General features: G+C 39.5%; 1 protein-coding gene across 6 annotated transcripts in view; it reads right to left on the bottom strand.

The window, feature by feature from the left end:
* Positions 1–3305: 3305 nt before the first annotated feature.
* LOC111872387 overlaps positions 3306–26323 on the bottom strand; it is a 77274-nt gene continuing 54256 nt past the window's right edge. The window contains exons 6-12 of one of the 6 annotated variants that reach the window (XM_023866223.2): positions 25972–26065; positions 14937–15162; positions 12074–13607; positions 9920–11152; positions 6621–6686; positions 5425–5655; positions 3306–4796 (exon numbers count right to left, since the gene is read on the bottom strand). In XM_023866223.2, the coding sequence (XP_023721991.1) occupies positions 4566–4796; positions 5425–5655; positions 6621–6686; positions 9920–11152; positions 12074–13607; positions 14937–15162; positions 25972–26065 (3615 nt within the window). In that variant the 3' untranslated portion in view covers positions 3306–4565. Of the gene's footprint in view, positions 4797–5424; positions 5663–6620; positions 6687–9919; positions 11153–12073; positions 13608–14936; positions 15163–25971; positions 26066–26323 lie in introns of those variants that run through there. The other 5 variants (XM_023866224.2, XM_033754688.1, XM_023866225.2 and 2 more) reach the window with 5 other exon arrangements.

Genomic DNA, 26323 nt, shown 5'->3' with positions numbered 1-26323 from the left:
ATCTGCCCTGGCTTCACTGTTCCGAACTCCAGGCGTCATGTCACAATATGATGAAATCATAAGAACTTGATAACTGTACTACACCCACTAATGTGCTTCCAGTACATCACCGAATTTGGCAGAGAGACCAATTTTAAGATCTTTATATATATATATATAAAGCATGTTCCTCCTGAAAAGCACCATGGTTGGTAAAACCACAGATGACAAGATCAAGGCTTTATGGGAAATTGTAGGTCAGATCAGCCATGCCCACAGTGAACGTTACTCAAAGGCCAAGCTGTCTGTTCCTTCAGTAAACACACATACAAAATTGTAATAAATTTAAAAATGAGTGAGTGTTGCAAAAGATGTAATGCATTGGCAGCCTCAAAGCTACAAAACCTTTCATATGCCATTACAGCTATGCCTCCAGCAGATTTGGATCACTTGATAGGAAGGCCACCAGTTAACCAAATACTGTGGCTGACAAACTAACTCCATGGAGCTATGACCTCCTTGAGAAGGCAGAGTCACCCAGCCACTCACATTCTCAGCACTGTGTGGATGCCAAAGGTTCATCCCTATATTCACAAGAACCCAGCACTGGTACCCGTCCTGAGCCAGATGAATCCAGTCCACACCCACACATCCTGTTTCTTTGAGATCCATTTTAATATCACCCTTCCATGCAGGTCTAGGCCTTCCTAGCGGTCTGTTTCCTTCAGATTTCCCTATAAAAACTTTGTATGTACTCCTATTCTCTCACACACGTGTTTCATGCCTTGCCCATCTTCTTGAGTGGTTGACAAAACTTTGTATGAACAGAAAACTGCAGATTTTAAATTTTAACAAGCAGTGTAACAGCTACGTGAGTGATACACACCTGATGATGGCCATTTAGGGCCGAAACATGTAGTGTGGAGGAGGAAAAAGAAGTAAAAACTACAATAAAATTGTTGCACTTAAGACGGTATTTGTCCATATAATCTGCAGATACTTGAAATCCACAGTTGGCGAGGGATTGCTGAATCTTAGAACCTTAAAACTGAATCTTATTAAGATCTGGAATACCCCAATGGTGGTGAATCTGAATGAAAAATGTGACACATAACATAAAAGAACAATATTTTATTCAATAAACCATAACAGTGGCAAGAGGCGGAACTCTCTTTGTAATTGTAAAATGTAAATAACAGTTCTATAAAGTTTGTTTACATCATCAGCATTGTATAAATTCTAAAACAACCAACAAACATATACCTCTTTAACTTGACAGTAAAAAAGCCTATGGAAGACTAACATTCTTCAGAACACTACACTTCACAAAATATATTAATGTCCTGAATAAGATTACAAATTACTTTTATGCATTGATCGTTATATATAGACTTTGGGTAATCTTGGCATTCAGGGCATATGGAAACTGTTGCATATGTTGCAGCTTCCATCTTCAGTACACAATGTGGTTGAACCCCAAAAGCCAAAGTTACACATAAGATTCAGGCCATGAAAATGTAAACACAGGAATACGTAAGCTTTGTTTAACCCCTTCGGAATCCTCCTAATATCTATTTATTTTTTTGTGGTTATTTATGATGCTGGCTGTACCAGAGACTATAAGGTCGACTGGCAGGATGAATGATGATTTGGAACGAAGTGGTCATGGCCTCATTGAGTCACTGTCACAGCGACTGCCCAGAATGACTGAGGAAACCTGTTTACTGACATTCTGGATCAAACATATGATGTCACTATTGCATATAGGTTCCAATTTTTCATTATTAAATCTTTTATATAGAGTTCTGGGGGAGAACGCATCAGTCTGTATTTTGTGGCTAACGTGAACTCAAAAACTAACTTTGTCACTCTGTAATCAGGCATGTGCTCAGCCAGGAATAACCACCAGATTTAGATACCAAGGATGTGATTATGTCCTGCCTTGCCAGGGCTATGACACACCTCAGGAAGCAGTGAGAGATAATACTCAGAATTACTGTGTTTCTGGACTTTGTCCACCGTCCAGTATTGTAAAAGCTAGAAAATACGTTTCAGAAACTGGATCTGTTTCCGTCCTCAGGTGAGGGGGGAGACATCTGCTCTGTTGGGTCCCTTAGAAAAGGCTAGCCTCAACCACCGGACAACCCACGTCAATATAACTATAGCTATATAGATACCTCGATACTATCAGTTTTTAGATCAAAGAATATACACCGAACGATTAAAACAAAAATATATAAAACAATGATAAGACCGGTGCTTTATTATGCATGAGGGTTGGATGCTAAACAAGAAAGAGGAATCAGTGATCACTTCTTTCGAGAGGAAAATCCTAAGACAAATTTATGGACCAATAAAAGAGAATGGGATATGGAGAATAAGATATAATAAAGAGTTATACAAATTATATAAGGAGCCAGAGATTTCAGTGACGATAAAGCTTAAAAGATTGCAATGGGCTGGGCATGTACAGAGAATGGATTAGGAGCGTATCCCAAAGAAAATATTATACAGTACAATAGGTGGTAGGAGACGTGCTGGGAAACCAAGAACTAGATGGATTGATGCGGTGCAAGAAGATGCAAAGAAGTTAATGGGTGTAAGGAACTAGAAGAGAGCAGCGCAGGATAGAGAGGAATGGAGGGGCTTGATAAGGCCCAACATCGGGCTGTTGCGCCATAGAAGAAGAAGATATAAACACCTGAGACCAGGCTTTGTCAAAGGGAGACAGCAGGAAAATACACAATAAAAATTGTGATAAAGCATACAGAGACCTGAAAACTAAGACAGAAAGGGAGGTGGAAGTTTTATACAGCAAACCAAGTCCATGAAAACCTGAGGACAGAAACAGATCCAGTTTCCAAAACGTTGTGTTCTCTAGTTTTCAGAATACTGGATGATGGACAAGTCTCAGAACCTATCAGTTCTAAGTGTTATACACCATTGTGAGAACCATTTAGAATCTAAGTGACAGATAAGTACAGAACAGCGGTATAATGATGATTAGCAGGGGAAGACTGAAGAAACTTAGAGAAAACGCTGCGGTGCCAGTTCATCCACCATGTACCTCACATGAGGTCATTTGCAATTTAATCTGAGGCTCTGTGGTGAGAAGTGTACATGCCTGAGATGTGTGGCATGTCCCTAGTAGGAACTGTAAATTAGTAATTACAATAATTTGGCCATCCATTTCTGTACTACATTGCCACAGGTACAGATTCTGATGATATAAAAATTTCCAGATATAACTGGAAGGTTTCATGTTGCCATGTTTGAAAATGTAAATATTTTTGTTAATATAAAAATTCATGGGTACATTTATGATCTGCACAGAATTTCACATGGTTAACTGTTTACATTGTACAAAAACATTACCTGGACAAGTATTTTGCAATTCTTATTTTTAAGATTTGTTACACATTAAATTTGCAGACCTTGCATTTAGTTGTGCTGGTATCATTGTTGCTTCTGAAGTTTGGATGGTGACATTGTTAGTAGTACTCATGGTATGAATTTAAAATGTCCAGAGGCTGGGGTGGCCTATAGTGGGATAATGCTTATACAAATTTTCATCAAAATGTGTTAGTTGGTTCAGGAGTTTTTAGCAACGAAAAGTAGCCTAAAATTATTTGAAATATCACACGTGTTGCTTTGTTTCCTGGAAGAGGGTAAAGCTGTAATTAAGCACAATTAAGCACAATGTCATTCAGTGTATGGGGGAGTGCAGGTATAGCTGTATGCATTTTTAATCTCTGCTCTAGATGGAGGTGAGTGGTCACCTTCACGCCCCAGCCGCTTTACCCCCTCAAGGAAATAGCCCCTGACACCCATTAAACAGGAAGCTGGGTGGGCCCCAAGTGAGTTTGTACCCCGTGAAGTGAAGAGGGGGGACTATTCTTTCTCACATTCCTAAAGATTTATCATTCGTAGAAGTGAACATGGTTCATTCTCTGAGCAGGAAAACGTGTACACTGATATAATGCAGAACCCTTTGAATGAAAAGTCCATTGTCCTGCAACAAGGCACCAGAATCATCTGAAAACAAATGTTATGGTCAAAAATATATGCTTTTCATCACTGTCTTTAGCATCATACTTTAATTTAAGGCTTATTTCTGTGGACCAACACCAAAATACTGTACTTTCAGTTAAAATGTCATTAGGAAATATAAAATCAGTCATAAAATAAATGATTTTCTGTATTTGTTTATGGTTCAGAAATAAAATATAAGTTTTAAAATATGTACATGCTTGCAGTACTAGAAACTTCCTATATCCTGCTATCAACTTCTTAAGTAAATTGTTCATGGCACACCCAGTTAAACATAAATTAGTACTTATGGGTAAAAATTTTCACTTTATTCGTCTGATCATTGTAGTTAACAGTTTGGAAACCTGTATATTTGTTAGATTTCAACCTCTGGTACACTGGGCTCAGACTGGACTAGGAACACAGTTCAAGAACAACTTCTGGCAAGCTTATCATCAGGTATCCAATTATTGGCCAGCATTTTCTTGTGTCCAGAAGTTTTAGTGAACAGTCCCAACACCATTAAAAGGTGCTTTACAAAATGGCAAGTTCTGTTTTCAACGCTGTGAATTCTTCACAGCCACAAGTTCCTTCAAAAGTTGGCGAATCTCCTTCAGTTCTTGAGAGTTCCTCTCCACCATGGTCTGCAGGTGACGGTTCTCTTCTCTGACAGCCTCAAGAACTGAGCAACAAGGAGGAGGCTCCACATAAATTGAAGGGGATGATTCAGAGCTCAAAGCTTCCAGCTGTTGGCAGAGGCGAGTCTGTTCACGCAACAGCACTGCCATCTGAAACAAAAATTTGACCTACGTAGGTTCATGATTATTTACCAGCACTTCTTCCAATGCACACTTTGTGTACATCGATCATTTTGAGGTCATTTAATGATGTCTGTAACTCAGACTATATATCATCGAATTATTGGGTGATAGTGAATAATTAATCGGAAAAGACAAGGCTGGCAGTGGTTATGGCCCACTTTAAGTCACTCCCTCAGCATTTGCCTGGAGAGACTAAAGAAACCCATGAGAACATCAGTCTAAGGCAGAAACACTTGTGTTTGGGAAGTGCCTGGTTCAATCTCAGGCAGGACTATCCTGAGGCTTTTCATGATTTCCCTCAGTCTGTCCAGCATATGCCAGGATGGTACCTTAAACTGGAACACTATCACTTTGTACCGCGTCCTTTCCATTTCATTATTCACCGTCATCCAGTCACTTGATGCTCTTTAATGTAGTTTACTGGCTGTTGTTAAACTACAAACAGTATTTGCTTAAAGGGAATTAAGGGAAACCATCAGTAGCATGCTCCTGGGCTGAGATTTGAAACCTGGATCTCCTAAATACATTAAAGAGGAGAGTCGATCACTGTATAACTATGTTTGATCATTAATGTATACTTAAGTGGCAGTCCGACCTGGCCAGTGATGTTGACAGCTCTGTGTGGTGGCTGTTCCTCTAGAAGATCTGCTACATGTCGTAACTCAGCAGCAATTCTGTCACGAACCTCCCTAACAGTCTGAAGTTCTTTGCTTACTTCAGCTACTTCATGGCGACCATTCTGCTCATTGGCTCGCTCGCCTACTAGCTGATGGCCATATGCTGCAAGACCTGCCCGCACGGCATTCCCTTGCAGATGCAGCAGCTGCTGACCCCCACACAGAACAAAACAAATTCATTAGGACCAACAAGCCAAACAGTGAGGTATGGCTCTAAACTCATAAATTCCACTATCATAGCACTGTCTGTTAGTGTGTCTCACCTTTTCCAAGCACTAATCAGTATATATATATATATATAAAGGTAAAGTTGTTCCTGTACTTAACTAAGCAAGCATTACACCATGAAGGCATATAGGGGAGTGGATGTATAGACCCACGTTTTCTTGACCTTGGCACTAGTTGGAGGTGAGTGGTCAGCTTCATGCCCCTGATCACTTTACTCTCAGGGAACGAGCCTTCAGTACCCATTGCATAGGAGGTTGGGTGCACCCCACCAGTCTGAATGACATGGAGAAGTGAAAATTCTTGACCCCACTGGGACTCGATCTCTGACCCTTCAGTTGTCCAGCAAGTAGCTAGTCATTATGCCAATTGCGCTATCCTGCCAAGTCCAAAAAATAAAAAAGTTCTGTGACAGTCATGAACCCCAAGCAAATATATTCTCCTCCATTTTGTGTCTCCTAAACTTTAAGCCAGAGAGAAACTGGAAAAGAACAAATATCAATTTCCTATGAAACACTGACAACCAGACTACAAGTTATCATAACCCACAACCATAACCTAAATCACGGAACTACTTTCTCATCTTTTGGACAATGAGAAAGGAGGCAGTAATTTTTGTCATTGTAACAAGACACTACAACCAGAAGACCTGTCTCTATAGCCAGTACAATCCAAGACCAGCTACAGTGTATGTCCCATCTGTATACGGATAATTAGTCGTAAACAGGGCAGTATTTGTCGTGATATCGTTTGTAGTGTCACTGAATCCGTGTCCCTTGAGGTCCACAATATCTACAGAATGGATTATTGGAAGGGTTATCAGGAAACTGTGACTACAGATGGGAACTGTCAAGTTTTTCCAATGAAATCTTAATGTTGCAGCTCTTACCTGCTCGTCAGTGTGGCATGCAAAGTGTGACGGATCTGTCCCCATAGTTATGTCCCAGCCTCTGTCCTAAGGAAAGATAAAGCATTAGTGGCTGCATGCTTCCATGCAAGCTTAGAACCAGTCTTAATTACTGCAAGCAGATAAGTAGTAAGTAATTCATGACCAAACTGTCACTCATGCAAGATTCCAACTCCCAAGACTTACTGTCCTAGTTCTCAGAAATATGATACAGGAATTGCTTAATTTATGTGATACTTGTTCTGGAAGAGCACTGCAGAGGGTGAAATCGCATAAACTAAACGTAATTTTCTTTTTCTCCTCTCGGATTTCCCCTCCACAAACCTGTATAGTAACCTACTCACCTTCCCCCCCACCTGTCTCAAATGGTCAGCAACCAATCTGCATTAAAGCAAGGGCCATTAATTGAAATCTGTCTAAACTGGCCGACTGTATTAAGATGAAATCACATTTTTTTAATTTGGATATGACAAACAGTACCTGTAGCACATTAAATATCTAACCAACCAATCAACCAACAAACTAACCAGCTCCATAGAACTGAATTCTTATTGAGAAGCTTACAATCACTCAGCTACTCAAGAATTTCCCCCAACATTTTATGGAACCCGATGGTTCATCACTGTGTTCACAAAAGCCCTCCACACTTGTACCAATCCCGAGTCAGATGAAACCACTATGTACTACCCCATCCTATTTCTTTAAGATCCATTTTAATATTGTCCTCTCGCCTACATCTGGGTCTTTATAGTGGTATCCTTCCTCCTGGCTTTCCTACTAAAGCCCATATGGTAGTACATAATCAGTGCACCAAACAGCTGAGGTCACACATCCTGACCACAACTTCCTGGCTGTACTTGCAGATGTATATACTGTTTACAAGTGAAGTGAAGTGAAGTACACTGCACACTACAGAACAAGAAGTGCCTTTGTTCAGATTTCACGAGAAATAATCTTTTTATGGAAATGGGAGTTATTTTATGATGCTTGAAGTAGCATAAAATGGTAGGACAGACGGAGGAATTGGAAAGGATTTAGAAGGAAACCACCATAGTGTGAGATACTGTCACAGAAGAACCGGACATAACCATGAAAAACTTGCGAGGATCAAACCAAACACCTCCTGAATATGACTCAAGAGTCTTACCAGTATGCCAACCTGTTTGGTCTTAGTTATTCACCCGATCCCATTTCATGACCAGAAAATGGCGGATGATTCAGCATAAATACAAGAAAAATCATAGGCTCCATATTTTATGACACTTAATTTAGAGTGGCATACTAATAGTAATGTTGCAGCCCTTTTTGAAGAACTGACAGAAAAAGACACAAGTTACACATACATTTCAGAAGGTTACTGCAACTTTGAGGATAATATTAAAATGGATCTCAGAGAAATAGGCTGGGGGGGTGGCTCAGGGTAGAGATCAGTGGCAAATTCTTATGAACATAGTAATGAACCTTTGGGTTCCATAATATTCTGGGGGTTTCTTCAGTAGCTGAGCAACTATTCGCGCCTCAAGAAGGACTTGGCTCCATGGACCGCACCTATACAGCTGAAGACAATTCAGTGAGGGTTCTATTAACTATGTACAAGGAACAGATATCAATAGAGGATTATGGCTGTCATCTCTGGCTCTGAATGTTTGTATTTTTAGGTGCTCTTTAAAAGGTTAAAAAAATGCCTTACTTTAAACCATGTCTGTCTATGACACAGCATCCATACCCAAACTCTTGGACAGATGACTTCAGACTTTCACTAAAAGTTACTGGGTAATTCTGATTTTCACCTATACTGATCCACAAGGCCATAAATGCTTATCACAGTAGGCTTCAGGCTCTGTCCTAAAGGCCTGTTCTGGCTTAAAGGTTTAAAAATATAACTGTTCTTTCCATCTTTTACATATCTGACCATGGTCTCTTCTGCCCCTGGGTTTGTAGTCAGAGAGTAATGCAGAAAATCTGTTTTGCTTCAGTCTTTCACTGTATTGTAGCCACATCATCTGATAATGTTTAACTACTGAATTTGTGTCAGTAATTTGTAGTTATTCTTTTATACCTTCAATTACTCGTATGTATGTGATTATACAATTGATATCGTGACATGGCTGTTAGGAAGCGCATTTCCACAGGTTCCAGCCAATCATTTTGATATTCTGTTGGTGTCCAGCACTTAGATCCATACAGAAAAATTGATATGGCCATAATCGTACAGAATTTGAGTAGCTGACATAAATCGTTATTCACACTGTTAGTTAGCCATTTTCATCTTTCATCAGATTGACCTTTTATGAAGCCTATAAAAGGTCAAGAATGAAATTCACATGCTGGTGGAGCACCAGGCAGCAACGAGAGGTAGTGATGCTCAGTGTGGTATCTGCCTTTCTCAAATACACAGCATAAATATGCAGTGAAATCATGATTTAACATGTAAGAGTTGACGAACAGGGGGGTTATCTGAAAATGGAGCTAGGGGTGTAAACTGTTTGTCTTGACGAGTATTCATATTGGTTGCATCTGAGAGCATCAGAATAATATGCAGAGGCATGTTAATACAACAGAAAATTGCAGTATGTACATGGGAAAACAGAGTTTATAGTAGTAATGCTCTATTAGTTAAATTTATAAAATGTCTGTCAATGTTTATTTTGTATCTTAGGGCTAAATTACAAAACAGTTGACTGTTATAGTTGGGTAAGTTGCAACTGAAAGCAACTGAATAAAAATAGAAGTTATGTACTTCTTTATATGCAACATTTCCTCTAGATAGCAACACCAGCACTGCATATTGTTATTCTGTCTAATTTACTATCTTGTCCTTTCAGAACTTCTCAAGTTTCTGAGGTAAGGTGTTTTTGATGTTTGCTTTTCATAATTTTCCATCTCTCTCTAAAGTTGTGTGCAACATTTATTATGGTCATTATGCAATTCTGAGTTACCACGCCAATGAAATTTCAAGCATTAATGTACTGCATGAACACAAGTTACGAAGCAGGTCATGAATGGGCAAATGATATTTTGTTTCAGTGTGTTGTATGAGATTAAATGGTTTATAATTGCCTACGCATTCAAGTTTTACAAGGGGGACGGCATTAAATACTGAACTCAGTGCATCATTCAATCACACAGGACTGGAAAGAACACAGGAGAAAGCAGGGGAAATTAAAACTACTGACAGCTTAAATAATAAATAATGAGACTTCCCAAATTCTCAGCAGGTGTGCCAACAGTGTAAACTACAGGGATAGATCCACAACACTAGAATCTTGTATAGAACTTACTGCCAACTCTCCAACCAACTGGTTCAGACCTGTCACAGTAACATCTGATAAGCTGCTTCTTGTATTCCTAACACAGGGAACAGCACACGGTTTGAGATAGCGCGTGTTGCTCGTGGAATCACTCGCGTCCTTCGCGTCGACATCAATAATCCCACTTTCACGTTCTGCCACTACCTCTGGTTTGCAAAGACCGTCACTCGGGCGTTTTTCATTGGTCCGACTTGAACCTGACTTTTGCAGACCAACATGAATGACACTTTCATCGCTGCAGAAACTAAACATGTTGCTGACGCTGCTCCAGCTGCTGCAGTGCATCATGTCATCGCTCGATGCCAAATGTTGTAAGCAATGAGGAGCTGACCTAACCCTACGCACCCTCCCAAACAATAAGCTGTTTCTATGATGTATGGTATGGAGAGACATGGTCCGATGACGCGTTAGATCATCGTCAGTACACACTGATGGTTGGTTCTGAGGAATGTGATTCCCTGGTAATGTTCTTTCTGAGGAACTATCTTGATATGCACGTGTAAAAGTCTGTAGTCTCGGAGATACAGAACTTCTCTCACATGGAACCACGTTATTAGAAACATGAAAATTGTGAGCATTTGCTTCCTTTGTGGTGGCACTATTTATTAGAAAACTGTTCTGTTTGTGTGTCACTTCTGCAATGCTTATGTTCTCCGAGGATCTCTGGCGTTCGTGTAATATTGCACATGAACCATTTGCATCACAAACGTGTTCCTGAACACAGGGGACATTACGTTGATCTAACAAGTCATTTACACTACTGAGTTCTTGAAATAAACTGTTTGGCAAATTCTGCTGGTTTATTGCACTTAACCCGATTTCACTTCTCAGTGTACATTCTTTAGTAGGACTAGTTATGCTGGAATCAGTTGGACACTCCATAGAAACTTGCGTTTCACCACAAGGATTCACACTTACAACTAAGTCACTGTTTAGAATATCACATGAAGAGCAAGAAGGTACAATAGTGACTTCAAGGTCACTGGAAGACATTGTTTTGTTAGTCATTTGTGTTGCCTCATTGCTTGTTCCACTTGGGCCACCACATTGACTAGATTCAGAGCCGATTATAGTGCCATCCGTGTTGTGGCCGTTTTGTCTTGAGAGGTACGTTTCAGAATCACCATCCAGGAAGCCGCTGCTGTCTGACCAGGCTCGTGATAACAGTGTCATCCCGGCCTCCTCTTCACCACATGTGCAAATCTGTACAACAAGAAACAAATATGCATGAGACAGACAGTGACAAGGCATTGGTCACTTTACATTCTGATGTATATGGATCTTCTTCCACCAAGTGTACATCACAAAGCAGAAGCCTAACATCACTCAAATTCTTAAGATCTGAGCTTGTAACAACAGTTTAGATTCATCCTGTGGCCTTGTAGGTTATGACTCCATGTAGTCTGGTAGGTGGGCTCCAATATTTTTGGAGGAACATTCGACCTCTGAGGCTTTTGATAATTTTGAAAGAATATTAAATTCGCTGTCGGCACGCTGGTCCTCTCACAGCTTAATCAGCCTCATTAGCCACTGTTTTCAGGGTTCCCGTGCAACCTTCTCTGTTTCTATAGCAACATCATGTAACACCCCATTGGTGAGCCCTCTACTAGATGTCACCCTTCCCATGGCATGGATACCAGAGCTAGATTTTGGAGCCCTTTCCTCCTTCGACCCATATAAAATGGAGCATATGAAAGCTTTTTTCTTAATGAAGCATGTACCCTGAGATTGAGACAGTAGATGTCAAAACATGTAGGGACAATGATGAATTTAGACTAATTTCAAGAACATGTACTGTAACTGACTGTCCTGTGAGGAGAAACAAGAATATTCAGAACAATATTTTGGGGAAGAGTGACAGAAATCTGAATCACTCACTCCCAAGTGTTGAAAATGATACAGTAAAGACATTTTATTTTTGGTTAAACAGGGCAGACTTTGTGATGAAAGAGGTATCAACACTTTATTTTATCAGGCTCAGCAGATAACTAATGTGAAAAGTTTAATTTTAAACAATTTTGAAGACAAAGTTTGAGTTTATTCTTGTCCAGAAATCAGCATATTTGCATGTTTGTACTCCTTGTAACTTCTGATAAGAAATGGAACTATGGCATAAATACTAACCTCCTCCATTTCAAAAGAATCGCCTTTGGCACCCACGCTGGATACGTGAAGTAGATCTATATCCTGAGGCTGCTCTATGTTTTCTGCACATTGAAATTCATCCCCTGTTTGTTCTTTTGCAAAATTTATACCCTCAATTAATTCTTCATCTTTTAGATATAAACCAGTCTTTTCTTCTTGTACCATTTCAACTTTCTGAGTTTCTTGTATAGGGTCTTCACCTTTTGCATTGCTGACACAATGAATTTTCTGTAACCTGTGTTCCTCCATTCTTGAATTTTCTAATGGTAACATTTCATCAACAGGCACAAGTGAGCCATATGCACATCCCTGTTCTGTCTCCTCTTTCGCATCATGTGTGCTCTTTGCATAATCCAACTCCAGTCCTAATGGTTGTGTTTCCTTATGTGACATGTCTGATGAATTTTCACACTGCTCCGTTACTTCTGCGCTATCACTGACTGACACGTCTAAAGGTTCCTCCTCATCCAAGATACGCTGCTGCCGCTTGAAGCTACCCCTACGAATCTGCAGCAAGCTGATAACATCTGTCTGAATCTCCATCTGTTCCTCCAGTGTTTTACTACTTCTCTGGACACCAGATGGAGCTGAGACACCGTCCACTGCGTATCTCTCGTCACTTCCATTTTCACTTCCAGACTGACATTCAACGTGAGCAGCTTTCTCCCTGCATTCTGGTTCATAACCACTGTTAATTTTTGTATCCTGCTCTTCATTTGTGACATGACTGTCACTCTGTCTGTCAGCCTTTTTCTCACAGGGTACATCTTGAGATTGTTTACTGGCAGAAAGATCCTCTGATAAATCAGGCTTCAGCTCTACATTCTCGTCTATCGATTCATACCTCATTGGCCAAGACACTGAGAGAGGGCCTTCCGGACTTGAATGGAAGTGACTGTAATGTTTCGTGACCATTCTTGACACCCCATCATTCTCTTCAGGGAGTTCTGTCACATGTTCTTCAGTAAACTGATGTCTGGCACCACTGCAAACATCAGAATGGGACATTATGGGCAAGAGTACCGCTTCTGATTCCCAGCTGCTCAAACTTGTGGAAGACATACGTTTGCTAGAGATGGGGTACAGCGGGTAAACCTTCTGTGGTATAGGTTTCTCAGCTACGGTATCTGGCGAGATGCTAGGGGAAGGGAAACGATTGGACTTCACAGTAGAATTTGTTGGGTGCTCATGAATAATGTTGTGCCTGGGCTGAACCACAAAGATACTGCTGCGATCATCAGTATCGCTGTCACTGTCGATACTGGTGAAGCTGAGGCTAGTTGCAGTGGACAACACAGAATCCTTATGTACGAGTGGTTTGGGTTTAGGGGTGAAGTTCTGAGTTGGAGTTGTGGGTGCAACAGGGTCAAGTTCGATGAGGTCACCATCACAGCTGAAGGTGTAGCTTCGATGACCAATGATCATACGTTTCCGGGGAACTTCAGGAGATTTGCTGCCTTGGTTGTCAAGAAAGCGTCTGTTGTCTGGTGTCAGTACGCTCTGTTGCTGTTGCCTGTTTGTATGAAAAACCAACATTACAACTTAAACAAGTCAAGAAGCAGAGAATTTGTTCTCATGGTGATGAGAATTAAGATTATAGTCTTCTGGAATGAGATGCCGTGTACTCTGGTACCTGTCTCAGAAACTACGTGGCCAAACATTCCATAAGACTGTTAAAATTTCTTGAGTAGCTGAGCAGCTGTCAGCTTCTCATGAAGAAGTAAGGTTCTTGCAGTTAGAAGTCCACTCCACAAACACAAGTATGAGTAGCTGCTGCAAGGTTGAAGTAACGAATTACTGTGCAGAACTGTGTGACGGTCAGTTGGATGTGTGGACAGCTGAGTACAACAGGTGTCACTTATTTATTCTGACCCTGATTTAATGTAATCTATGCAAGACATTCAGTTCTTGTGGTAATAAAAATGAAAAAAAATTACCATCTCATGGGATGGAGCATGCGGTAGTGTAGTTTGTTGAGGCACAATGCTACAAGCTGGAAGCTTGCAGGTTCAAGTCCCAATGAGGTGGATTTTTTTTTCAATTGACCTAGTCCTTCCAGCCGCACTACGGCCCTGGGTTCGACTCATCCTCTAACAGAAATGAGTACCAAGAATCTCTGGGAAGTAAAGGGCAGCTGGTGCGTACGGCTGACAACCTTACCACCATCTGAGGCGAATGTCTAGATAATGTGGGACCCTCAATGTCTCACAACCCTATGGGACTCTTACAGGGTACCTTTTACTGTGTCATGGGATGCGATGATGTGTATTTTAATACCGTCTCGTGGGATACAATGCCACATAATCTAGTACACTGTTACCAACATTTCAGGGGAAATGTTGCCTCTGTATTCAGTGTGTAAGTGTGGAGCTATAAGTCTATCCTGAATATGAAAGCACCATATTCCTCTTGACATGCAGGTAATGACATACTAGACTACACGGCACAGAGAGAGTAAAGGTAAACAGGTTCCTGTGCTTAATTAAGCATTATGCCATGAAGATACAGGGAAGAGCGGAGGTATAGCTCCATCTTTCTTGACCTTGGCACTAGATGGGGATAGGCAGTCAGCTCAACACTCCTGCTGCTTCACACCCAGGAAAACTGCCCTCAGTACCCACTGGTTAGGAGGCTGGGTGGCCCCCAGAGCCAGTGTAGAGACTATGGAGAAGAGAATAATCTTGCCCCTGCCAGAAATTGAATCCCACCCCCACCCCTCCTGCTGTCCAGCCCGTAGCTTGTAATGTTACTGCCTGAGCTATCCTGCCTCTTACCCAGGAGACTCTTCATAATCTGATCAAAATTGTGATTTAAAAAATCAATGGTATGAAAAATGTGGTACCTTGCAATAAACGGTAGAGCACCCAGTACTGAGGTACGAGTCAAGACGCGACGGGCAGCTCGTGAAAATTTGTTTGAGGCAATAGACAGAGAAGGTGATGTAGATCCATTGTTACCAATAACTGGAGCAGATACCACTGAAGGAGGTGGAATATTCTCACGCTCATGTTCACGCAGCTTCTCCATTATTTTTGCCACAATCACAGATGGAGGAGTGTGGGATGAACCTGACACAAGGCAACGGTGCATTAATCCCTGAATCACTAATTATACTGCACAGGTTTTGAAGTATACACAGTACTTCAACTACAAACTAATAATATTAAGAACTAGTAACACTTTTAATTTGCATTCAGGAGGTGCGAATCTCAGTTGGGGGCAAGCCAGGTATCTGCCATTTGGCCTGAAAATCTTTGGAAATAACTGAAGTTGACAAATAAGAAAGTATACTCTAAGCTGTGCCATAGCTGAGGTGGTTAGTCACTGGCTTCCCATAACAGCAGCCTGGGTTCAGTACTATTTCAAATAATGTGGGATTTGTGGTGGACAAAGTGGCACTTGGGCAGGTTTTGTCTGAGTAGTTTGGTTTCCCTTGCCAGTTCTCATTCCACCAACTGCTCTGTACTCATTAACTGTCATACAGCCTTGATACTGACAGCATCGTTAAATAACAATTTAAAAAAAGGAAAATATTCCAAACATTATAAGATATTTATTCTTTCCTCCTATAGAGACCCCTAACTCTAGGGTGGTCCATAGGAATATTCAGATGGTCAAAATATAAGTTTGTAAGCAGATCTCCTGGCTGGCCTCTCATGTAAACAATCTCATAACATCCATGTAGCAATAACGAGAAACACAATTTTACTTGCATTTACAACTTAAACCTTAAAGACCAACAAACTGTCAATTTACACATGCTCTGAGTATATCGCAGAACTTCGCTCTGAATGACATGCAGTTAAAGAAGGATTTCTGGTAGGAGATCAGTTGAGAGCAAACTCAGATCCACTCTTCTACACAAGAGATGTACAACATGCCAGCAGTAGAATCCTCTTGCGTCAGTGGCTGTGTCACAGTTCAATTAACACTTTAAACTAAACTTGATGCAACAGATTGTCCAAGAGGATTTTAGAGTGTTCATTCACCGTGGAAGTTTAAAACATTTTGTGAAACTGGGGACATCAGATTTAGTGATGGGAAAGTTTGCACTCGGTTGGATCTAACAGGTCCATATGAGCAGAAAGCTCATTAAGATTAATGTTCCGTGCTGCAAATAGTACATGTGCTTACAGGTACACACACAAACACACTGAAATGCAACACAACTCATCAAAGGCTTGGTTGATTGTTATAATTGTCTTTCAAGGTGATGACACTGTGTTACGGTGGGCTGATCTGTCAGTATTTCAGAGACGTAGCACTCTTTAATGTTCAGGGAAAAATAGCTGGCAACATATGGCAGCAGTATTTATAATCCTACATGTTGAGGTAATGGGGAAATCTATTTCCTGGTTTACATATGTACCACATTTTTAGGCATTCTTTACAAAGTAAGAAAGGTCTCGCCTGTCTGTGTCCTAGTATCAGCAGCTGGTACCATTCGATAGATTTCTTTTAGAAATCTGATACAGGAGACTTCCACCAAAAGTTGTCAGGCAATTGAAATTTTCAGCCATACTGACTCGTAATAAACACCGCTTTACTTTGGTCTTTTTAATGTATTTGAAAGGAATGTTACTGAAAACTTTGTGTACTACATCACACACTATACCTTTTTCCACTCTTGTTGAAACAGAAGGCCCATATCAGAGCCATATCTTGTCCACAGTGTTGTGGACAAGAAACTGTTTCAGACAATCTGCATCTGTGTTAAGACCAGCAAGAAGGCATTAGTCTTACATACACAAAGATTATCCTGCACTGTAGATATTGCCACTATATATGTTGCCAGATACTTTGCCTTGAAGATGGAAACTGCTAAGTTCTGTGAAATCCTGGCAAACCAGTCCACGCAGTTTCAGTTAGTGAGGCATACTAACGTGAAACAGGTGAAGTATTACTTCTATGTATCAAAAAGGAACAATATCCATGCCTAGGAAGTAGAAGTGAAAACTGTCAGGTGTTTTTATAGTGCTCCTGTTTATAATGTTTACTTTTTATGGCAGCTACTGAAGTCTTATAGAAAAAGACCAACTCTTTACTTCATATATGGTTCACTGGTTTCTACTGCCTCCAGTTGTGTTCTGTGTGGATCAGTCTGGCCTCCATCCTCCTATCAAAGTGTGTAGAATCAATTTATGATGGATTCTTTTACTTCCAGTGATAGGGCAGTGAGAATGACAGTCAACAGATGAAACCTGCAGCTTAATGAGGACTAACAACCACTGATGTGGTGGGAGGCTGGTAATGTTCACAATTGCAAAGTTTTTATCTTTGGCAGATGTGACGGTTTCAGTCTAGAGGCAGAAGGATCAACACAGAACACAGCCTGTCAGTGAGAGTTTAGTGTCTTATTTCAAGACGACTAAATGCCTCGTTTCTCTTGGTATACTGTTTCTCAGTTAGTTATAACATTCACTACTAATGGCTGTACCACTCGGGGACTGTGGCCCCCCCCCCACAACAGATTGGGGTTTGCTGTGTCCTTAGTAATCAAAATATTTCATCTTTCCTCCATCAGATTATAATCTTCATGCTTTGACAGCATTACATCTAGTACCCAGCAGATATGAAGCTGCAGGGGCGCGGGAAGTGGAAATAATTTTTCCTCTACCAGGAAGCGAACATTGACGTTGTGACCCATAGGTAGTCATTTTACTGTATGAGCTTATTCTAGCTCGTTCTATTTCTAGATAAGAATATTTGATATTACTGATAACACTGCACAACACATTCTCAGTTTTTATGATGTGTGTGTGACATAAGCTGTTTCTGACTAAATTAGGTGCGCTGATCGCAAAGACGACAGTCAGAACATTGTAACATGCACAGTCCTTTTGTTACCTCCCCTCTTTTTGTTTTGCATGTGGGAGACACAAGTGTAACAACCACTTATGCAATTTGAAAAAGAAATAATAATAATAAACTTCCATTTGCAAATAAAGCATAATTTTCTGACATTATGGTTGACAAAAATTATAAGAACACTGATTCCCAGCTGAACATTATAAACAGGCTTCACTATAACACATGCTGCAAATGTGAACTGACATCAAATCACAACATATAGAGAAGTCACTTACGTTCTCTTCCAGTCCTCTAGAAATACCAGATCTTGGAAAATGACTGGATCTAATCTCTAAAGAAATGATACAGAGATACAGATCTGATATGCAGAACACTGTGTTTGAAAACATGTCCTCTTCATGGGGAAATTCAGAGAAAGATGTGTCTAAAATGGACGGAAAGGATATTCGGGCCTGCTACCAGTGACAGCTGGGCTAATGGAGGTAACGGTGTAAACTACATGTAGTTTGAATTTATGTAATTCTGATATACCGTGTTTTATAGTAGTGTCATTAGCTAATACAGGAATACATTTTGCTTAAAATTTATTCCTGTCCAATATAGTCTACTGTGTATTAACTGCAACCAAAGACTCAGCAATTTCACATTGACACTGTAAGAATAAATCCTTGACATAAACTGAAGACTGCTTGTATAGCAAACTTATGAATTATGAGAACTGAAGCTCAGAAACCTTCCTACAGTCTGGGTTTGAACTCCTCTCCCACCAAAATATGATATCTTGAAAACATTCAATCAGAATACCCCGTCATGGACCTCTAGACTATGAATGTCTGTTATGGCCTTTACACAGTCAAGAAAAGTTAAAAACAAGAAACAGAATAAGATGACTGAACAAAACAAATGTTTCCACAAGAAATCTGTAATATATGAAACAAGTGATAACATTATGTGGAACATGGTGAACATACCAGCGAAACTTTTAATGATATTCTGGCATTATTAGATGTGCAGGGATGGCCTGTGATAAGAAACAGTGATGTCAGTGTGTGAGCCTGAGAAATACTCATGATCTGACCAAATGCTGCAGCTGTGTATTTGGGAAGTTTCACCTTTACCTTCCATGCAAGTGCTGGGATAGTACCTACAATTAGGCTGCAACTGCTCTTCTCACACCCTGTCCAATTAATTATTCATTCATCATCCTACCATCTGACACCATTTATGTCTCAACTGTTGACAACATCATTAAGAAGACCATGAATGTTGAATGTGGTCATCTGGTTGCAGCACCTTGTATTCTTATAGGTGAACACCAGCTTTTAAGAGGAACATGTTGCCTACATCTTTAGGATCAGAGTGAGCCCCTTGGATTCAAAAGAGTGACTCACTTTGACCCTGAAGATGTAGGCAACATGTTGGTGTCCACCTACAAGACTACACAAAGTATCACAATCCAGAAGACCATGACCTGAATAATTACTGATATGAAAACATCAAAACTTCGTAAATATGCAATGAACACATGGCTGACAGAGTGTGCAGTGTACCAGCCCATTTCTGACACCACTTTTCCTTATAAAAGTCCTTCCATAGGCAGTGAATAATTTAGAAGGCTCCAGGGCATGAAAAAATTATTTCAATTAGGACAATGCATGAAGATAGGAAATGTCTAGCATCTAATTTTATTTTGATTATGAATAAATTAATTAACAATCTCTTACAGCAAACGTCAATAACTTCAGTTCATCGGATCTCAAGCCAATGTTAATAAATATGTGTGTATATATATATATATATTTCCATAGTTCAACATTTGATATAAGTTTTAGTACAACTCATGATAACAGTAAGTTTACAGAATAACTCGGTCAATCGCAACATTGCTTCACGTAACTGTATAATCTTAACAGTCTAACACTAGAACAGTACTGGTACCACAGAGCACATTCACAACCTGTTAAAAAGAGTCACTATTTTCACATATTCATCAACAGAGAATTTTTAACTCTTTCTCATCTTTTCTTATTTCCAAATTGACTCCTATAGTTACAAATGAATTTTCACAACAGTTTTAAAAAGATATTTTGATATGGGAAGGCGTAACACTCCTACCACCTGTTACTGCTACATGTAAACTATTATCAAAGTGTGTACAGCACAGATACAACATTGGATACATGACCCATAATGCAACAATAAATTCATAATCTGGTGGCAGAAGGCTTCCAGTAGTGGACCTGCGCAGGAAATTATGCCGGAAGATTTCCAGCTAAAGATAGGAAAAGGTTAACCCTTGAATTTATGATGAAATGCACACAGGATTACATTTGTAATGCAAGAGAACCTATAAATGCACAGAAAGACTTTGTAACCCCCCTAACAGTGTGTCAATAGGAAACATTTTCCATTACTTAGTACTGCCCACTTCTACAGAGAAATATATGAGTCAGGGGTGGAAAATGATATACATACAAACAGTAAACACTCTACCTAGTTTCAGAGCTCTTTTCCTTAATGAAACTAAGAGTAACACTTTCGACTTCTATTCAACATGTGCCCCATTTTTGGATCTTGGTTGGGATATGATTATCCTGAGGTTTCTCATGGCTTTCCCCAGTTCCTCCAGCCAAATGCTGGGATTACACCTTAAGTTGACCAATACTGTTGTGTTCCACATCGTTTCTAAGCCATTATTCACTATCATTCAACATTACGCAGTCTCTTGGGTTTCACGTTCTCACAGCAGTGGCTATGAGGATTACCATTTTCTGGGAAGTAACACTGTGTAGTCCAAGAGATGTCCACTGAACTTTCAGAGGAAAGAATTCTGCCTTCTTATTGGTGATTTCTTGATGTTCTAACATTTAGTTGCAAAGATGGAGACAGTATCCTGTGAAGTGTCTGTTGACTTCTGTGCGACTACTTGGTATTACATCCCAGAACACAGTGCTGTTTATGGTCACTGTTGTGAGGATTTCATACACCATAAAGCATCATAAAGCAGAATTCTTAACAGCACCAACCATAGTGATCGGTGGAAGACGTAAGATCGGCACAGATGGTTTTAAGTGAGTACAGTTGTGCCCCATGTCTGAAACGTTGTACGAGTAGTGGTTTTTGAGTCGATGCATTTGATTGATTCTGAGAAGGCCATCTTCCCTATTCATAATGAGTGGAAACTCATTCAGACTAGGAACATGCTCAGCACCATTAAGGATGAGTCCCAGTTCAAGCACATCTGTGTTACAGATGAAGCCGCAAAGCATCTACAGATTTTTAGAAATTTGTTTTCAATTGTCACAGTAGTCTGAAAGAAGTCAACTTGTGCTGTATGGGTATTCTCCAACCTACAGAAATTCTGCATCAATATTGCTTCACAGGTAAAATTTTCATTTAATTTTAGAAGTAAGCACTGCATCATGAAGATGTCTACAGGAGTGGAGGTATGGCTCCATATATTCCAAAAACCTCAATACCAGACTGATGTGTGTGGTTAGGTTCAAGCCCCAGCCACTTAATGGTCCCCAGTATCCATTTAATACAAAGCTGCCTTGGCTCTAGAGCCAGTTTGCATGGTGTTTCGGCCATACCAGAAATCAAACCATAATTCCTTGGTCTCTTAGCCTGTAGCTTAGTCACTGTACTGAGTGAGCTATCCTGACTTCTAAATTTTAATTTAATTTTTTTGTGAAGACTAAAAAATTACAGTTTATAAGCATCTACAATGAATGGCATTTATGTTGACAGAATTTATTTTTCCAGTGAAAATTTAAGGCAGTGAAACCAAAGAAGTAATGACATTTTTGAGGTACATGATTCTGAATTATGTGATCACGCTCAAGTATGAAACTATCATGTAAGTTGGAGAATACGCGTTATGTTTGTAAAAACCTCAATCTTACATTTATGAATAACTTCTCATTTATATCCAAGTAAAACATTAAGAAATTGTAATATGTATGAATTCAGAATGATAAGTATGTCATTAGGAATGCTTAGGTTTGGTCCTTCCACGGAATTATATGATGTACCTTTGAAAAGCTTTTAAAGCCATGAATCTACATTTGAGTCTATATAACATATTACCTACAGCAGTGTTTCCCATTTGTGCTATTCTTGCGGCACAGTTTGTTAAATTTCGGATCTGGAGGCACACCATGGGTGTGAAACATCCCACCAAGGAAAGTGGGGGGAGGGGGGCTCTTCCCTATGAAAATTTTGAAAACGAAAGAGACTGACCAAGATATCCATCATTAAATTTTAAAGGTTCTCATGTGATTCCTGGTATTGGGAACTGCATTCGTAATCCAACCACCAAAAAAATATTTATTTTAGAATGTATTTTTTTAATTTAAAATTGTACATTTTCACAGTAAAATAAATATACAGGTATAAGAAAATCACACAGCACATACTGTGGGAAACACTGGCATAAGTGTTTTCTAAGGAACTTATCGTAAACTTTTATAAAAAATTAGAGAAGCTCAGTTCACAAATAATNATATTAATTACATGAACTTTGTGCTTCAGATTATTTAAATAATGAGTGTGTAAAATCAAACAGTGTGCTCATGCATTGAGCTTAATCATCATGGGTTAGAATATACTTGGAGGATAGAAACAAACAAATATAATCAAACATTTGATTTGTTTCATTCTGGTCCATCACACTAACAATATTATAAAAGATAAAACAACTCCATCCAGTGTGACTGTTGAAGTTTTTACTACTTAAATTCTTAACACCCTTACATGTTTCGGTCCTATAGACCATTATCAGAGGGACATCAATACTCTTTGGAAACCACTATTAATAATAATAATACTAATAGTGGTTTCCAAAGAGTATCGATGTCCCTCTGATGATGGTCTATAGGACTGAAACACGTAAGGGAGTTAAGAATTGAAGTAGTAAAAACTTCAACAGTCACACTGGATGGAGTTGTTTTATCTTTTATAATATTGTTAGTGTGATGGACCAGAATGAAACAAATCAAATGTTTGATTATATTTGTTTGTTTCTATCCTCCAAGTATATTCTAACCCATGATGATTAAGCTCAATGCATGAGCACACTGTTTGATTTTACACACTCATTATTTAAATAATCTGAAGCACAAAGTTCATGTAATTAATATTAAAAACTTCAGTGTCTATGTTGCAGAAAACACACAGCATCTCAATTACAAAGACCAAGGAGTTAACTGCTGCTTAAGGAAATAATCGCTGTTTGTTCTCAGAATCATATGAAACCAAACTGCAGACTTCTTGAATGTTAAAGCAGCTGGTACATACAATAACCGCTGTACTTTACAGGGTTAAAATTATCACAAAACTTCCATTCTGTTATTTGATGAGTAAACTGCTTTGACTTCCATCCAATGATATTTCATACCCATCGAAATAATTATGGTCCTCAAATAGTTGTCAATATGCATCAGAGGGTTAGTGATATGAAGATGTGAAGATGATTACAGAGGATGAGCAACAAGAAATAATGGAGGGAAACCATGAAACCCACACATGTAGGTCAACCCAGTATACAAACACACTATTCAGAAAGTCTGGGTTTGATCCAAACTACTGCAATTCTAGTGCTTTTTGGGCATGAACCGCAAACAGTCGCTGAATGATATTTAACCATACTGTTTCTGGGAATACATCTCTCACTAAACCGGAGAATATATGTGGAGTAAACTTATGAATTAGGAAAAGTCAAGCTCAGAATACCCTGGCCATGGACGTCCACATTACAGATATCTGTCAGGGCCATTCCACAATCAAAAGTATAGAATAAGGAATAAAATGGGATGATTAAGCAAATTAAATATAGATACTCCTCATTATATGTGAGTTCATAAAATGTGATTTCATTTTAATTTGCCCAACTATACTTTTAGACCGATATAAATTAAAAGCACTTGCTTTACTGCAAACTGCTTGTTGGCTGCTTGGGTGAGGAGAGGAAGTGCAGTACTATGTGGATGGTAGCAGACAGGAACTTGGGGTAAGCATGCAGGCTCTTCTGCGCTTCTATTTCTGGCACTTTTTGAGAGGATTAGGAAGCCTTCAGTATAGTATTTCCTCATGTCTGATTTATCTGATCTCACCCCCAGTGATTTTTTTTGAGCACAACTCTCCTATAAATCAAGGAGTACCCATATAAAAAATATGTCAGTATAACAAAAAATAATCGCTCTAAGAACAAAGTACAAATATGTGTATATTAAATATCCCTCAGAAAATGGACAACAACCGTTGCAGTGCAGAGAAAGATTTAAGCTTTATGAGTTGAGCAGCAGCTGTTGCTTACATAATGCCCCTAACACTTTAATTAAAAGGTGTAGAGTGAAATGTTCTCCCACTTCCTTCCTGACAGATCCTGAACTCACTGATCTTCCCACCTACCCTATCACAGTCTTGAACCCATGGTAGTTGGGTTCTAGTTTCTGGTAAGCGTAACATCATTAGGCCTTACGATCAATAGGTTCACTAGCTCTGCGAGTGTGATGTACTTTCACACTCAGACGATGCTTCGTACTGTGAGATCGGGATATGTTTGCAGAGAAAAAAGGATTTTCTGTCCCTGGGACAGCAAGTAGCCGACGAGTTCCGGGAGGAGGCTGGGGTAAGAAACGGACTGGAATATTTGCCAAACTGTTACTCAGAACAGGGGAAATAGAGGCAAAAGTACGAACAGGCGATGACAATGATGACATAATATGGGTGCTTGCAGTAAACTGTTGATCAAATTTTAGTACATCCATTGTGATTCCTGAAAAACAACACCACCACCGCCACGTGAAACCAGAATGTCACAAAGAAGCAAGATTATTAATAACGAGCTGCAGGAAATGAAGGAGAATGCTATGTATAAGCTCAATGAACCAATAACATGAAGGTTAGCATTTTCTGGGATGTGACGCCGTGTGGTCTGATAGATCTGTATGGTGCCACACTCCAGAAGAGAGCAATCTGTCATGAAAACCTCATACCTCACAAAACAGCACAAAAAGATTCTTGTATAATAATCGTTTTACCCCTGCAGACACAGTAGGTTCCTATACATTATAGACAAAAAGCATTCTCCAAACTGAGAATGTGGTAATATCAGATTTTTGTTTTCAAGAATGAGCTTCATCATCGTGTTCAATTCCTGTACTGTCCTCATTAACATCTCCTTTTATTGATGCATATTTTTACTGGTTTTCATATAGTCCTTTCTAACTGTAGAATGTAATTCAAAGCTCTGTTAGGGATCCAGTTGTATTTTGTCCTTTGAAAATGTTCTTGCCATTTCCTTCTGTTCCCAAGATTCCATCTGTAATACTCTTCTGATATTGCCAGTCTTTTGATAATTATGAGACACAATTCTTTATACGGGGCTACTATAAATGATTTATTCGTTTTTAAAATGCTATATTTTCCAAAGCATTACACGTACAAATATGATTGATATATAAGAAGAACCGTAAGCTCACAAAGTTTTCTTCACACTCCACAAATGTTCTATGTGTGCCCCTTGGGTCACACGACACACGTCCAGGCGGTAGGCGAGCTCGTTCCACACATTTTGTAGCATCATCCTGTCAATGGTCATCACTGCAGCATCGATGCATTCCCTCAGCTCTACTAGTGTTCTTGGCAGTGGGGGTACGTAAACACGATCCTTAACGTACCCCCAAAGGAAGAAGTCACAAGGCATTAGATCAGGTGATCTGGGGGGGGGGGCAAATGAACAGAGCTATGTCATCCTGACCAACACGCCCAATCCAGCGATGCTGAAGTTCATTGTTTAGGTAGCGATGAACATTGATATTCCAATACAAACTTGGTGAGTTTACGGTTCTTTTTATATATCAATCATGTTTGTACATGTAATACTTTGGAAAATATAGCGTTTTAAAAACGAATGAATCATTTATATTAGCCCTGTATTAAAGGAGGCGGTACATATAGTTACCAATGTACTTTAAAGAAGAAGAGGGAGAATTTATGACCTCAGAATTAAAATGTTACAAAGGTGTTTGAGAATGCCCAAAAAACAATGCAGTGTCACTCACCTGTTAGTCCCCGATACCCACAAAAACCTGACTCAAAGGTCTCGATGAGGTCCTGTTGGTGACGGAGGAAGTTGTTTATTGCAACACCCTTCACCTGGAATCCAGATTACAACAAATATATGCTAGTGGTGCAGCATCAACTTTCCATTTGTATAGAATATATTTCCAGTTATATGTGCCAATGAAGGAGAAATGAGACATGAGAAATAAAATAACACAGACAATCCAAGTTTTGAGTGTCACCAGGAGACCATGGTGATCGTTGAATATAGAACTTTAAGAATTTAAAAATGAATGTATAGCATCCATTTGTTTAGTCATTCTGAAAGCTGCAAGACACAAAGAAACTGAG

The sequence above is a fragment of the Cryptotermes secundus genome, unplaced genomic scaffold (assembly GCF_002891405.2).
Source record: "Cryptotermes secundus unplaced genomic scaffold, Csec_1.0 scaffold247, whole genome shotgun sequence".
NCBI classification, from domain to species: domain Eukaryota; kingdom Metazoa; phylum Arthropoda; class Insecta; order Blattodea; family Kalotermitidae; genus Cryptotermes; species Cryptotermes secundus.
This window is presented reverse-complemented; position numbering and strand designations above follow the sequence as displayed.